General features: G+C 64.1%; 1 protein-coding gene across 1 annotated transcript in view; it reads left to right on the plus strand.

Moving 5' to 3' along the window:
• The first annotated feature begins 1830 nt into the window (after positions 1 to 1830).
• The window catches only part of CELSR1 (cadherin EGF LAG seven-pass G-type receptor 1), a 129405-nt gene continuing 118381 nt past the window's right edge, over positions 1831 to 12854 (plus strand). Inside the window, exon 1 of the mRNA XM_036278239.1 lies at positions 1831 to 5434. Within this exon, the coding sequence (XP_036134132.1) occupies positions 1831 to 5434 (3604 nt within the window). The remainder of the gene's footprint in view (positions 5435 to 12854) is intronic.

Below are 12854 nucleotides of genomic sequence, written 5' to 3' on the forward strand. Positions count from 1 at the left end.
GCTTCCCTTCACAGGCGGGGAACTTTCTCCTGGAGGCTCAGGTGGGTCCTCCGGGCCCTCCTGACCCTCACCCCTGCCCTCTGCTCCTCCCAGGGGAGAGGAAGGGCAGCCCGGGGGGGCACACTTAAGCGATGGCCTTGTCTCCTTCCTCCCCCCCTCCAGCCACCTCTAAGGGGCTGGCCAGTGGAAAGTCCCAGCTGAAAAGGCTCCAGAGCAAACCTACCTTTCAGGTCCACAATAACGTCTTCAAATGGTTGTTAATGGGAAGAAAACGCTCATAGTTGGCTTCAGCCCAAAGACATTGTTTTCAGCAACTTTGAGCAATATTTGTTCGGGTTATTTATTTATGTGTGTGTCCATCCCGGCTCCACACCTACCTGCTCTCAGCTAGAAAATGCAGCAGGCCCATCCACCCTCCCTCTTCAAAAACACCAGCTCTTGGGAGAGTGAACCATCTGCCCGACCTCCCCCTCCCACCGGCCTAGGAGCGAGGCCATCGGTGCCGCCCCACTGCCCCCAACGACTGGGAGGCCCAGGGGCCCAGAAGGTGCTGGCACCCCCACCTGGACGGCACAGCCCTAAAGCTCGGCAGGAAAGAGGGTAGCGTCACACATTCCTTACCCCGGGCCGTGCCCTGCAGGAGGCGGAGGTGGGGGGACAGGGTGCTGTCACACAGTTCTAAATGCTCCCGTGAGGTCCCAGCCGCCTCCAGGCCCCCACTCCCTGTGGTCGAGATTTGGGAGTAGCCCGAGGCTCTGGGACAGGACGATGGGTTCAAGAACACTTGCCCGTTGCACGCGAGAGACGTGAGCTCGGCTCCGCTGTCCCCGCCGCGAATTCCAAATGTCACCGGGGGTCTGTCTTTCTTTTCGTCTAAAAGTGCTTTCAACCAAGTGAGACCTAGATCCAGTTAGCTGCCTGTTGGGTTTCAAAGTCCCGAGTTTTGTCGAGTGTGTGTGGGTGAGCACGTTAGCCTCGGCATTTTTTGCGAAGGTGTAACCCCCCACTAGTCCCTCTCCCCTTCCGGGGCCAACCCGCGCAGCGGCTGGGACAGCGGTCTCCGCAGAGCCGTTCTACGGTGGGGCGCGGGGGCTTTGGGCCTCGCCGGGCCAGGACGAGCAGAGCCGCCGCCCCACTGGTAGCGGTCTCCCGGGGCCCCCAGCCCCGCCTTTCCCGGCCCGGCCCCGCCTCCCAGGGAGTGGGACCGGCCCCCACCTCCGCCTCGGCTGTGCCCCCGCGTCTCCATAGCGATCCTCCCGGCGCGCAGCTCCGGGCCCGCTCCCCCCTCGCCCCCCCGGGACGAACAATACGCGGCTGGGCCAGGGGCGGGGCGGGGCCGGCCGGGGCGGGGAGAGCGCGGGCGGAGGGGGCGCGGGCGAGCGCACCGCCCAGGCAGCAGCCGGCCGCTGGAGTCCGAGCGGCGCGGCGCGACGCAGCCCGCTCCGGTAGAGCAGCCCCCGCCCCGCTCCTGGCCCGCCTCGCTTCCCACGCCGCCCGGCCGGACCCGCGCGGGGGCTACCTGGGGCCGCCTGGAGCCGCCGCCGCCGCAGGTTGATGCGCGGCACTCTCCTGGGACGCGAGCAGGAGCCATCTTGAAACCAACTTAGCCAACTTTCGCAAAGTGCTCTCGAAGTGGAAGCTGCGAGGGAGACAGGGAGCGCGGCCCCCGGTGTCCCCTCCGGGGCCCCCGGGGAGGCGGGGCGCGGGCCGCCCCGAGGGCCAGGAGCCGGGCGCGCGGGAGCCGCTCCCCGGCCGCGCCGGGTGGATGCGGAGCCGCGCCGGGTGCATGGATTGTGCTCCGGCGCCCGGCTCGGGCTCGGGCTCCGGGCCATGGCGCCGCGGCCGCCGCCGCCCGTGCTGCCCGCGCTGCTACTCCTGGCCGCGGCCACCGCCCTACCGGTGTTGGGGCTTCGAGCAGCCGCCTGGGAGCTGCGCGTGCCCGGCGGGGCCCGCGCCTTCGCCCTCGGCCCCGGCTGGACCTACGCGCTGGACGCCGTGCGCACCCCCCGGGCACTACAAGAGCTGCTGGACGTGAGCCGTGACGGGCGGCTGGATGGGCGGCGGCGCGGGCCGGGCCCGGGGCCCCGGGGCTGTGCGCGCCTGGGGGGACGCCCACTGCCTCTGCACGTTCGCCTGGCAGCCCGCGGCTCCCCGACGGTCCTGAGCCTCCGCCTGCGGGCGCGCGCGCACGGTCCGGGTTGTGGCGCCCGGCTCCGGCAGCGACGGGCCACCAGCGCGGAGCTGCGCGCAAGGACTGTGCTCACGGTGCCCGGGCCCGGCGCGGAGCTCTGCTTCCCGGCCCCCGGCGGCGGCGGGGCCAATCTGCACTCGGCGCTGGCGGCCCTGACCACATTCCCGGCCTGCAGCTGCCCGCTACACCCCGGACGCCTCTGCCCACGCGGCCCCGTCTGCCTGCCGCCCGGCGGCTCGGCCCGCCTGCGCCTGCGGTGTGCTCTGAGGCGCGCGGCCGGCGCCATCCGGGTGGAGCTGCAGTTAGAGACGGCCGCGGGGTCGCCCTCCCCGTCGCTGTCGGTGTCGCAGGCGCCGCCAAGCCTGCCGCAGGCCCAGACCAGGGCCGGGGCGGCGAGGCGGGCCCGGCGGGGTGCTGGCGGCAGTACGAGCCCTCAGTTCCCGCTGCCCAGCTACCAGGTGTCGGTGCCTGAGAACGAGCCGGCGGGCACCGCGGTCATCGAGTTGCGCGCGCACGACCCGGACGAGGGCGAGGCGGGCCGCCTGAGCTACCAGATGGAGGCGCTGTTCGACGAGCGCTCCAATGGCTTCTTCCTAATCGACACCGACACCGGCGCGGTGAGCACGGTCCGCCCACTGGACCGCGAGACCAAGGACACGCACGTGCTCAAGGTGAGCGCCGTGGACCACGGCTTGCCGCGGCGCTCGGCCGCCACCTACCTCACTGTCACAGTCAGTGACACCAACGACCATAGTCCAGTGTTCGAGCAGTCTGAGTACCGTGAGCGCGTCCGCGAGAACCTCGAGCTGGGCTATGAGGTGCTGACCATCCGCGCCACCGATGGCGATGCGCCCTCCAACGCCAACATGCGCTACCGCCTGCTTGCGGGCGCGGGCGGAGCCTTCGAGATCGATGCGCGCTCTGGCGTGGTGCGCACCCGGGCCGCGGTGGACCGGGAGGAGGAGGCCGAGTACCAGCTGCTGGTGGAGGCCAACGACCAGGGCAGAAACCCGGGCCCACTCAGCGCCACGGCCACCGTGCACATCGTGGTGGAAGACGAGAACGACAACTACCCCCAGTTCAGCGAGAAGCGCTATGTGGCCCAGGTGCCCGAGGACGTGGCGGTCAACACGCCAGTGCTGCGCGTGCAGGCCACAGACCGGGACCAGGGCCAGAACGCGGCCATACACTACAGCATCGTTAGTGGGAACCTGAAGGGGCAGTTCTACCTGCATTCGCTGAGCGGGAGCCTGGACGTGATCAACCCGCTGGACTTCGAGGCCATCCGGGAGTACACGCTGCGCATCAAGGCCCAGGACGGGGGCCGGCCCCCGCTCATCAATTCCTCGGGATTGGTGTCTGTGCAGGTGCTGGACGTGAATGACAATGCCCCCATCTTTGTGAGCAGCCCCTTCCAGGCGGCCGTGCTGGAGAACGTGCCTCTGGGCCACTCGGTGCTGCACATCCAGGCGGTGGACGCGGACGCGGGGGAGAATGCGCGCCTGCGCTATCGCCTGGTGGACACGACGTCGGCCTCCGTGGGCGCTGCTGGGGTCCAGGACCCTGCCCCCGCTGCGGACTTCCCTTTCCAGATCCACAATAGCTCGGGGTGGATCACTGTGTGTGCAGAGCTGGACCGGGAGGAGGTGGAGCACTACAGCTTCGGAGTGGAGGCGGTGGACCACGGCTCCCCGCCCATGAGCTCCTCAGCCAGCGTGTCCATCACGGTGCTGGACGTGAACGACAACGACCCCGTGTTCACGCAGCCCACGTATGAGCTGCGACTGAATGAGGACGCCGCGGTGGGGAGCAGCGTGCTGACCCTGCGTGCCCGAGACCGCGATGCCAACAGCGTGATCACCTACCAGCTCACCGGCGGCAACACCCGCAACCGCTTTGCCCTCAGCAGCCAGAGCGGTGGCGGCCTCATCACCCTGGCGCTGCCGCTGGACTACAAGCAGGAGCGGCAGTACGTGCTGGCGGTGACCGCGTCGGACGGCACGCGCTCGCACACCGCGCAGGTCTTCATCAACGTCACCGACGCCAACACCCACCGGCCGGTTTTCCAGAGCTCCCACTATACTGTGAGTGTCAGCGAGGACCGGCCTGTGGGCACCTCCATAGCCACCATCATCGCCACCGACGAGGACACGGGAGAGAATGCACGTGTCACCTACGTGCTGGAGGACCCTGTGCCGCAGTTCCGCATCGACTCCGACAGCGGCACCGTCTACACCATGACGGAGCTGGACTATGAGGACCAGGCCGCCTACACCCTGGCTATCACAGCTCGGGACAACGGCATTCCTCAGAAGTCCGACACCACCTCCCTGGAGATCCTCATCCTCGACGCCAATGACAACGCACCCCGGTTCCTGCGGGATTTCTACCAGGGCTCGGTGTTCGAGGACGCTGCACCGTCCACCAGCGTCCTGCAGGTCTCCGCCACTGACCGGGACTCGGGCCCCAACGGCCGCCTGCTCTACACCTTCCAGGGTGGGGACGATGGCGATGGAGATTTCTACATTGAGCCCACGTCAGGCGTGATCCGCACCCAGCGCCGGCTGGACCGGGAGAACGTGGCCGTGTACAACCTTCAGGTCCTGGCTGTGGACCGAGGGAGCCCAGCTCCCCTTAGTGCCTTCGTGGAAATCCAGGTGACCGTCTTGGACATCAATGACAACCCCCCAGTGTTTGAGAAGGACGAGCTGGACCTGTTTGTCGAGGAGAACAGCCCTGTGGGGTCCGTGGTGGCGAGGATCCGTGCCCACGACCCTGACGAAGGCCCCAACGCCCAGATCATGTATCAGATCGTGGAGGGGAACGTGCCCGAGGTCTTCCAGCTGGACCTGCTGAGTGGGGACCTGCGTGCCCTGGTCGAGCTGGACTTTGAGGTCCAGCGGGAGTACGTGCTGGTGGTGCAGGCCACGTCGGCCCCCCTGGTGAGCCGGGCCACGGTCCACATCTGCCTCCTGGACCAGAACGACAACCCGCCGGTGCTGCCGGACTTCCAGATCCTCTTCAACAACTATGTCACCAACAAGTCCCACAGCTTCCCCACCGGCGTGATCGGCCGCATCCCAGCCCACGACCCCGACCTCTCCGACAGCCTCAACTACACCTTCCTGCAGGGCAACGAGCTGCAGCTGCTGCTCCTGGACTCGGCCACCGGGGAGCTGCAGCTCAGCCGCGACCTGGACAACAACCGGCCGCTGGAGGCGCTCATGGAGGTGTCTGTTTCCGGTGAGTGGCCCCTGGGGCTCCTGCTGGGCCACCTGGGGAGCTGTAGGGACCTGCCAGGGGCGGCCCAGCGGGCCAGGGCACATTCGGGCAGGGCCCAGGCAGCACTTTGGGGATTTGTAGCCTCCGGTTGGAGGCTTGGATGCTGCCAGAGGGGGAGGTGCTCCCCACCCCGACAAGGCAGTGGGAGGGCACTGTGCTGCTTCCTCAGCGCTTTTGCTGGGAGCAGGCCTGGGCTTCTTCAAGTTCAAGACCAGGGCTCGCTGGCGCTTTTGTCCGCTGGCCGTGGCTCCCTAGCCGTGCTATTAAAACTGGTCTCCAGGGTTATCTGAGTCATCCGGCGGCCTTGTGATGCTTTGCAGTCAGCCACACACCTGTCTGGAAAGATCAAAGGTCACTGCCCAGCCCATGTGCCAATTAGTTCCCGGGTGGGACCGTTGGAAATTGCTGGATGGGTCCCTGAGTCACCCTGTAATACGGCTGGAGACAGCGGCCGCCGTGTCTCTTCGCTGTCTCCTCCAGATAATGACAATCGGGCCCTGTGCGCCCTGTGTGGGAAGCAGTCACGTTTGATCTCGGCTCCCGCAGTAGACGCTGGCTTCTCATGTGGGTGTTGCTCAAGGCTGGCTCCGGCTGCTGGTGGAGCCAGTGTGGGACCCAGCCGGCTGGCGCTGGGGCTCGAGGCGAGCAGAGGGAGACCGGCTCAGCTCCGCCAGCTGAGTGCCTGGCCGCAAAGCCTTGGTGCCACGTGCCCGGCGGGGCCCGTGGGCTGGGGAGAGGGAGACCCAGAGAGGGTGTGGGATTGGAGAGACACGGAACAGAGAACAGAAAAGGGACCCCCATCAGCTCCTCAAGGGGCCCATCTGTGGATGTGCTCAGCTGGTGTGGGCACAGGTGACCTTAATGCTCACCAAGGCGTGATCACCAAGGAAGGTGGCCGAGTCAGTGTTTCAGATTAGTCGTTTGAACAGTGAGTGATGAGGGTATGCTGTCACTGTGGGGCCTGGGAGGACGGAAAGGTTTATTTTCTAACTGGGTGTCCGCAGTTGGCTGTCATTCTTTAGATGCTAAGGGGTGGGGGCAGCCAACAGGTCCTGGTTGTTTGCTGGTAGGAGCTGGAGCTCTGGTCCCTTTACGAGGAGGTGCTGTGCTTCCGCGCGGGTTTCATCGGTCCGGGTGACCGTTCGCGTGTTGTGAACAGCCCCTTAGGAGACCTGTTAACTGGGGTTCCGGCTGTCGGAGCAGTGACCCCATCTTGAAGAGTCTCCTGAATGTTCTTTGCGTTTCCTTCCTGCTCTCTCTGCTGGATGGGGCAGGACGGGAGCCTGAGCCCACATAAACACAGCTTGGCAGCAGCGGTATGGGGGTGGCTCCCGTGGGAGCGCGGGGGGGCTGGGACCAGCCGTGTTTCGTCTGGGGCATCAGGAATGTGGGCCCCCCTGTGCTGGCCGGATAACAGGGTTTAGAATGGATTTCATTCAAAAGAGGTGAGTTACTGAGGGCCGTCGGGCCTACCTGGTGGTCCCAAGCCTGGACCACAGTCAGAGGCAGCTTGGGGCCCTGGCGGTGTTGCTCACTGGTTAGAGCATCACCCCTGCACCGGAGGTCGCTGGTTCCATTCCTGGTCAGGGCACGTGCCCAGGTTGTGGGCCCGATCCCCCGAGGGGGGCCGGCAGGAGGCGGCCAGTCGATGTTCTCTCTCATCCATGTTTCTGTCTCTCTCTCCCTCTCCCTCTCTCTGTAACATCAATAAAGAGTAAAAAACAAAGGAGGCGCCTTTGGGTGCTGTGTCCCCCTCAGGCCGTTTGACTCCGCTCTCGTGCTCCGAAGAAGCCAGTCCCTGTAAACGGTCACGTCTGTCATCCAAACCGCAGAGCTCTGTGTTGACAGAAGACAAAGCCAAGAGACCGGCCCTTGAGTTAACCAGAGTTGGCTCTTAGGTTTTATTGGGACCCGTGGGCAGGGCGGTTGTTTCAGACCCAGACACGGTCTTCAGTGAAGTGTCACTGCCTCCCGGTGACGGCCTGCCCCAGAGCAGCGTCACCGCCCGAGGTGCTGCTGGGCACAGCCTGGCTTAGGTTCTGCGGGCTCCCTGCCAGGGAGGCAGAAAGCCTCCTGCCCTGCTGGGAGGTGCCCGTGGGCGGCCCTGGCGCGGGGCCCCCAGGCCGCCGGGTGGACGGTTGGCGCGGTCAGTGCCTCCCGGTCTGGGAGTGGGGCTTCAGCCGCCTTTCCCGCTGTGAGTAGAGAGTGCTGGTGGTTTTGCGTGCCCTCCCGAGGACAAAGCATTCGAAAGTTTTTTGAATTCTGAATATAGTCAAATTCAAGTACCTGCCATTTTGGGGTGACATCCAGCCACATGAGATGTTTCTCTACCACGTGACGGGTTTTTTTTTTTTTTTTTTTTTAATCCTCATCCAAGGACACTTTTCCATTGATTTTCAGATAGAGTGGGAGGGAGGGAGAGAGAGAAAAACATTGATGTGAGAGAGACACATCAATTGATTGTTCCCTGAATGACCCCAACCAGGGCCGGGGATCAAACTGCAACTGAGGTACGTGCCCTTGATAAGGATGGAACGTCAGCCCTTGGACTGAAGGGTCGTGGGTTCGATTCTAGCCAAGGGCACGAACCTGGGTTGCAGGTTCGATCCCCGGCCCTGGTTGGGGTCATGTGGGAGGCAAGCAGTCAATGTGTCTCTCTCACATCGATGTTTCTCTCTCTCTCCTCCCCACCATCCCTCCCTTCTACTGTCTAAAAATCAATAGAAAAAGTATCCTCGGATGAGGATTAACAAAAGAAATGAATAAAAACAAAAAGGTTGCTCGGTGGGTTGTTCAGACACATCAGAAAATACCGAGCCGGTGACGTGGGTTCAGCGGTCCTGCCAGTCACCGGCGGAGGGGACGCGGGGCAGTGTCGCCCAGACTTGACCAGGTTTTAGAGAGGACTTGCCTGGTGAAATACAGGATATCGTAGGACCTTGAAGCAGTGGCTGCAAACAAGGAGGTAGGAGGTGGCCTCGGTCCCAGGCGTCGGCTGGCTGCACGGAGTTTTGTTTCTGAATCTCGGCTTGAACGCCTGCGGCCCGGCTGGGTTCGCCCGGGACAGGGAGGTGCTTTGGGCAACTCGTTAACCGTCTAAGGCCGCGGTTCTCAACCTTCCCGATGCCGCCCCCTTCATACAGTTTCTCGTGTTGTGGGGACCCCCAACCATAACATTATTTTCGTTGCTACTTCATAACTGTGATTTTGCTACTGTTATGTCTCAGACGACCCCTGTGAAAGGGTCGTTCGACCCCAAAGGGGTTGCGACCCACAGGCAGACTCTAAGGGCTTCAGAAGCTCTGGAGAGCCCGGGCCGGTTTGGCTCAGTGGTTAGAGCGTTGGCCTGCAGTCCAGAGAGACCTGGGTTCGGTTCCCGCTAAGGGCAGGTACCTCGGTTGCAGTTTGTCCCCGGCCCTGGTTGGGTCGTGTGGGTGGCAGCCACTCGATGTGTCCCTTTCACATCGATGTTTCTCTCTCTCTCTCTCTCCCTCCCACTCTATCTGAACAAAATATCGAAAAATGTCCTCGGGTGAGGATTAAAAAAAAAAGAAGCTCTGGAGATGGTCACCTGCTAATGTACTTTCAGAAACACGGGCTCAGAAACAAAGGCTTGGTTCTTCATTTACTGAGCACCTGCTGTATACCAGGCCTGCTGCGTGTGAGCCCTGGACAGCCCCGTGGCCCTGTCCTCGTGGAGGTTGGGTGGAGACCGACCGTGAATAAAAGTGTCCCTGCAGGAGGGACCTGGGGAGGCTGGTGGGGGATAGGGGAGCTGGGACCATGATTGGGCCGGTGTCTGAGCCGCTGATGGGATGAGGGCTCCAGGCACTGAGCGTGGAGGGGAGGGCCTGGCCGGCCCAGGGGCTGAGCGTGGGTGAGGGGCGCGGAGAGGTCAGGTGGTCAGGTGTGGGGGCAGGGTTGGGTTGGTCGTGGAGCGCGCCCTGTGCTGGCACCTCCCCCAGGTGCTGCCCTTCTGAGCACGTGTTCTCCTGCGGCAGCCTCGTGGGAGAGGTCTCCGTCACCGCCTGTCCCTCATGTGGGAGCCCGGGCACCAGCCGTGCTGGGGTTTGGACCCAGGACGGCTCCTGAAACAGTTTTTCTCAGGCTGTGCTGCCCGGTCACCGCCCCGGGAGAGCGAGGACGGCAGCGAGGGCAGTGTGTCCGCCAACCCGGGGCCTTGCGGGGAGCCTGACCCTGGGGGAAGTTGGTGCCTTTGAGGTAGTCATGAAGATGGTCAGACGTCTGGCCGGTGTGGCTCAGTGGCTGAGCGTCGACCCTGCACCAAGAGGTCGCCGGTTCGATTTCCGGTCGGGACACGTGTGCAGGTTGTGGGCCTGATCCCCAGGGGGGGGCGTGCAGGAGGCGGCCAGTCGACGTTCTCTCTCCTTGATGTTTCTTTCTCTCTCCCTCTCCCTTCCTCTCTCTCTGAGATCAATGAAGAAAAAAGAAAAAAAGGTCAGCGGGGTCACGGCAGAGGTGGTCACACGGCCAGGGGCTGGGGGCGGTCAGTGACAAGGCCGGGGCTCAGGCCCAGCCTCCAGGAGCTGCGTTCCGAGTGTCCTGGCGGGTGGAATGACCTGCGTGAGGCCTGGGCTTGGACTAGCCGAGGGGAGGCCCTTGGTGGCCTGCGTGAGAGCCGGGGTGGTGGGCGGCTCGGGACCCCTGCAGGAGCAGAGGACAAGGTCGCGGGGGTGAGTGAGGCTCAGAGAGAGTCGGGATGGCCGTGGGGACGGGGCCAGCAGTGACCATCCCAGCCCGTCCGTGACTCTACCTGCCCGTGCAGGTGTGCGCCTAGTGGGCACTGGCAGCGTTGGGGGTCACTGGGTGTGGGGGACAGGTGTCAGTGGTGACCGTGAGCCTGTGTGGCCAGGCTGAGTGTGGACGGGGTGGAGGGACGAGGCGGGACAGCACCACGGCCTCCTGGTGAGTGCAGGGTCTGTGGTGGAGGAAGCGGGCAGCCAGGGCACCGCCGGCGGGGCCACGGCCACAGGCGCCCATCTCGGCACCGCTGCCTGGTGACCTGAGGTCTCCATCTGGCCTCACCTACCGACCAGGGGACAGGAAAGGTCACAGGCACCTGAGGCCCTCGGCGGAGGGTGGATGCCGAAACCATGTCTGCAAAGTGGCTGGCCTTGCGGGTGACGCGGGACTCCCTGCGGGCCCTGGTGTCATGGGCGAGAGCCCACGTGGGTGTGGGCTGCGCACACACCTGCCCACGCTGGCGCCCGAGGGCCCGTTGAGGACCAGCAGGTGGGCTGGGGCTGCCAGGGCCGGCAGCAGCGTGCGCCCCGGGCGCGGGGCGCGGGGTGCGGGGGGGGCTCGGGCCGCCAGTCCTGCCAGCGCTCCGAGGCGGACAGACTCGATTTCCCGTGCGGGCCAGAGCGTGTGGAAACACTGAATTCGCTGTGATCCCGTTCAGCTCACTGCCTTGGGGTAACAGTTTCTGGTTTTTCTTCTTGTAACCTGAACACGTAGGCGCGTAGGAAAGCCGTAGAATTGAATTCCTGAACGTGGCGGGGTGTCCAGAGCCCTCGCCTTCCGCATGTTTGCTTGGGAGGGGGACCCGGGTGCCCCGAGGAAATGGGGAGGGTCAGGGTCTCAGGCTGGCCGCAGTGGTCACGGAGCCCCCTCGAGTTTGCGGGACGACGGGACGCACACAGTGGTGCTTGGCAACGCCTGCGGGTCATTTATGGAGTAGCCTGAGGGGTCCTGGGGCTCCGCTGCCTTCCCTTGGGGACCAGAGAGAGGCCAGTGCAGAAGACCGGGCCCCGCGGCCGCCCTGTCCGTGCCCCTGTGGGTCCGGGGGCTCGGCCCTGGTGAGAGGTACAGGCGTTTCTCAGGAAATCTCCAGGAGCTGAACTCGCACGCTGCAGGTTAGAACTTGTGGGTCCCTGGGAGCCAGCGCCCCTTTTTGGGTGTGAACATTCCCAAACGGGAAAGCCAACCCCAGCTCTGTCGTTCTAGTCACTCTGGTGAGTCTGTTCTCCTGAAGTCTGGTAAGGCCAGGGTTCAGCCTGAGACACAGAGGCGCACAGGGACGTGCAGGCAGACACACATGCTCACACACGTGGACACGCATGCCCACACGCACGCACACACACATGCATATACACACGGGTACACGTATGCCCACAGGACACACAAACACACATGTACACAGACACATGCACACACACGTAGGCACAGATACATGCTCACATGTACATGGACACATGCACACATGTGCTTATACACATGTACACAGGCACACGCACATGCATATACACACGGGTACATGTATGCCCACAGGACACACAAACACATGTACACAGACACATGCACACACACGTAGGCACAGACACATGCTCACACGTACATGGACACATGCACATATGTGCTTATACACATGTACACAGGCACACACGCACACACATGTGCACACACACAGACCCACCCCGTGCATAGACGGGGACATACATGATCTGACCAGCTGCTTTGAGGTTACATTATGCAGCACGGCCCCCCAGCTGCAGCAGGGAGCTCATCGCCTTGGGCGGGGCTGGAGATGCACGGACACCGGCCCCTGCAGCCCTGAGCTCGCAGGGTCGGCCGCGTGTCTGGAGTCATGCTCAGTGGCCGTCGGGGCAGGCTTCGTGGCTCTCCCTGCCCTTTTCCGTGGGGCTGGTCGGTGAAGGGGGCATTGGGTGAGCCAGTGAGCTCTGTGCTGCTGTCCGTTTTCCATGAGTCTGGGCGGCGCTGGTACAGAGATGGGTCAGGACGCGGCTCCTGGGTCATCCCTGTACAAAGTGCTGGAGGAGAGCCGGGTGCCGGAACTCCCAGGCCAAGCCCTCCGTCCGCTTGGCTGCCCCAGGGTCAGATTTCCAGGCCTGCCTCCTACAGCCCCCCAAGATGACCGGGCAGGTTTGCTCTGCAGGGTGTCGGAATTGTTACTGACACCCTCACCCCACACAGGGTGGTTGCGCGTGCAGAGGGCTCCTGGTTCGGGCCAGCGATTGCCCCGCGTGCTGTAAAAGGAGTGGACACCGGGCCCAGGGGAGGGGGCCTGCGGGCTTTCCCAGGCCTCGCTCCCCACGTTCGCCCTCCCCGCCGGACACTCCCAGCCTGGATGTGGAGCCGGAGGTGGGCCTGCCCAGGGAGGGGGCGGCATGGCACATGTCTGCTCTGCTAACAGCCCCGGCCTGGGGGGGACCTGTGGGAGCGTGGAGCGTGCCCCTCCTTTCTGCTCTGACTCCTACCCTGTAAGTGCTGGGCAGTACTGCCCCCCTCACCCCGTGATGGCTGTGTCTGTGCCTCAGTTTCCATACTGACATGGGTTAGCAGACACCCTCTGCAGGGTGTGGTGGGGGCTGCACCGGAGACCCTGCCCCCCAGATGTGGG

The sequence above is a fragment of the Molossus molossus genome, unplaced genomic scaffold (assembly GCF_014108415.1).
Source record: "Molossus molossus isolate mMolMol1 unplaced genomic scaffold, mMolMol1.p scaffold_m16_p_26, whole genome shotgun sequence".
NCBI classification, from domain to species: domain Eukaryota; kingdom Metazoa; phylum Chordata; class Mammalia; order Chiroptera; family Molossidae; genus Molossus; species Molossus molossus.